Source organism: Garra rufa, chromosome 21, assembly GCF_049309525.1.
Source record: "Garra rufa chromosome 21, GarRuf1.0, whole genome shotgun sequence".
In the NCBI taxonomy this organism is placed as follows: domain Eukaryota; kingdom Metazoa; phylum Chordata; class Actinopteri; order Cypriniformes; family Cyprinidae; genus Garra; species Garra rufa.
Window position 1 is genome coordinate 3,213,329 of NC_133381.1, and position 3,020 is coordinate 3,216,348.

General features: G+C 25.6%; 1 protein-coding gene across 1 annotated transcript in view; it reads right to left on the reverse strand.

Annotated features, from left to right (window-relative positions):
* Positions 1 to 2,398: 2,398 nt before the first annotated feature.
* LOC141295765 (dnaJ homolog subfamily C member 17-like) overlaps positions 2,399 to 3,020 on the reverse strand; it is an 88,855-nt gene continuing 88,233 nt past the window's right edge. The window contains exon 11 of the mRNA XM_073827040.1: positions 2,399 to 2,935. Coding sequence (XP_073683141.1) covers positions 2,816 to 2,935 — 120 coding nt within the window. The 3' untranslated portion in view covers positions 2,399 to 2,815. The remainder of the gene's footprint in view (positions 2,936 to 3,020) is intronic.

The window sequence follows — 3,020 nt, forward strand, 5'->3', positions numbered from 1 at the left end:
AATAATATAGGACATTACAAAATTTAAAACTAAAACTGAAATAGAAATGACTAAAAACTATTAAAACTAAACCTAAACTAAAATTAATATTAAAAAATGTGACCCTGGATCACAAAACCAGTCTTAAGTAACAAAAACACATTGTATGGGTCAAAATGATCAATAGCGGCCAAGGCCAATATTTTGATGTACTAAAAAAAAAAAAAAAAAAAACCTGCAAAAAAAATTAATAAAAACCACACAGACATAAAACAGAATAACTACTAAAAATGACAAAATCACAAAAAAAAAAAATAATAATAATAATAAAATAAAATAAAAAATTAAAAGAAAATAATATAGGTCATTCTAAAATTAAAAACTAAAATTGAAATAGAAATAGAAATGACTAAAAACTATTAAAACTAAACCTAAACTAAAATTAATATTAAAACATGTGACCCTGAATCACAAAACCAGTCTTAAGTATCAAAAACACATTGTATGGGTCAAAATGATCAATAGCGGGCCAAGGCCAATATTTTGATGTACTAAAATAAATAAAACTGAAATAAAATTTAATAAAAAACATATAGACATAAAAGAGAATAACTACAAAAAATGACAAAAACACACAAAAAAATAAATAATAAAATATATAACAAAAAATATAATAATAATAATATAAGACATTATAAAATTTAAAACTAAAACTGAAATGTAAATGTATAAAAACCATATAGACATTAAGCACAATAACTACTAAAAATTAAGAAAAATAATATATATATATATATATATATATATATATATATATATATATACTGTATGTATATATATATATATATATACTGTATGTATATATATATATATATAACAAAAATATAATAAAATTAAAAGAAAATAATATAATATAGGACATTACAAAATTAAAAACTAAAACTGAAATAGAAATTACTAAAAACTATTAAAACTAAAATTAATATTAAAAAATGTGACCCTGGAGCATAAAATCAGTCTTAAGTAGCACAGATATATTTGTAGCAATAGCCAAAAACACATTGTATGGGTCAAAATGATCAATAGTGGCCAAAGGCCAACATTTTTAAGTACTATAATAAATAAAAATGACAATAACTACTAAAAATGACAAAATCACACACAAAAAATAATAAAATATAAAACAAAAATAATAAATAAATAATAAAATATATAACAAAAATATCATCTAAATAAAAAAATATAAATAATACAATTAAAATAAAATAATTTAGGACATTATAAAATTAAAAACTAAAACTGAACTAGAAATAGGAATTACTAAAAAAAGTTTAAAACGAAACGTAAACTAAAATTAAAATAAAAAAATGTGACCCTGAATCACAAAACCAGTCTTAAGCCAACAATACATTGTAAGGATCAAAATGATCAAATTTTCTTTTATGTCAAAAATCATATGGATATTAAGTAAAGGTCATGTTCTATGAAGATATTGTGTAAATCTCCTACCATAAACACATCAAAACTTACTTTCTGATTAGTAATATACATTGCTAAGAACTTCATTTGGACGACTTTAAAGGCAATTTTCTCATTGTTTTGATTTCTTTGCACACTTAGATTGCAAATATTCAAATAGCCGTATTTCAGCCAAATATTGTCCTTGCTTAACAAACCATACATCAATGGAAAGCTTATTCAATATTCATTCGGCTTTTTCATTTTAAAAATATATTTAATTAATTTGGCCATCACAACTAATGTCTACATAACCTGGAGTTATAATCTACCTGCTAACATTCACATTCATCTCCAACAAAATTTAAAGAAATATCACAACCTACCTGCTGCCATCGTTGAAAACTGAGCCAATCAGCTGAGCTTTAAATGTCATGTGACTAATGATTCTCGAGCCACAGGATTGGCTGATGATGCTGTAAGAAACAGAAAGTAAAGTCTATTGACATGCATAATCTAAGAGAAAAATATCATAAAATACTCTTAGAATTAAATTCAAAGTAAAATCTCAAACGTCAAAAAATACTAATAAATTAAAAATCAAATTAAATTATCTCATAATTCTCACTTTTTCTGGATAAAGATTGCTATAAATAAATTTATGAGATATAAATTCAGTATTTTGCAATAAAAAGTATTGCAAGATAAAGAGTTGCAATTATATTTTTTTATTCTGTTGCTTCAAAAAAGAAATAGTGAAATGCAAACTTACCATTGCAATGCATTTTTATTTTTATTCCATATAATTGCAAGAAAAAAAAGTCAAAACTGTGAGATAAAAAGTTCTTTACCTTTATATTTTAACTTTATTTTTTTATGTCAAGGCTTCCATTGCTGATTCATTCATAAATTAGTTTTTATTAATTGTAAATGAACTGTCATGTTTATTAATGACACCAATCAGAATCACAGCGACATTTGAGTCAAGCATCAGTAAAGAACTTTAAAATCTCTAAATGCAATTATTAAAAAAAGATTTATTAAAAAGAAACACAGCACAATCACACTTTAAATGCTAAATATTTCAGAAAACATAATAATAATCATCTGCGTGTCTAACCAGGAGGCTTAAACACTAAAAAAGGTTTTCATTTCTTATAATAGAATAATGACACTATTGTCTTCTATCCAGCTGCTTTAACGTTGAAGTCATTTCTTAATTGATACATTTTACCCACGACAATAAATACTGGACTTGCCAAAAATATTCAACTAAAATTCATAAGAATGTAAATCAAAAAGGCTTTATTATTGAGTGAGAGTTGAACGTCTGTAAAATCCAAAGTAAAATGCTGAAAGTGCAGTGAGTTAGTTTGAGTCACGCCGTCTCGTCCTCTTCCTCCCTCTTCATCTCCTCGATCAGCTTCTTCCTCTCTTCAGCCTGTCTGAGTCTCATCAGCACCACGCTCTCGTAATCACGCTCATTACGCAGACAACTCTGAGAAACACACACAAACACACACACACTGAGATGAGCAAGTGTCATCGTCACCCGGGTCAATGCAGGTGTGATGAAGGCAAAC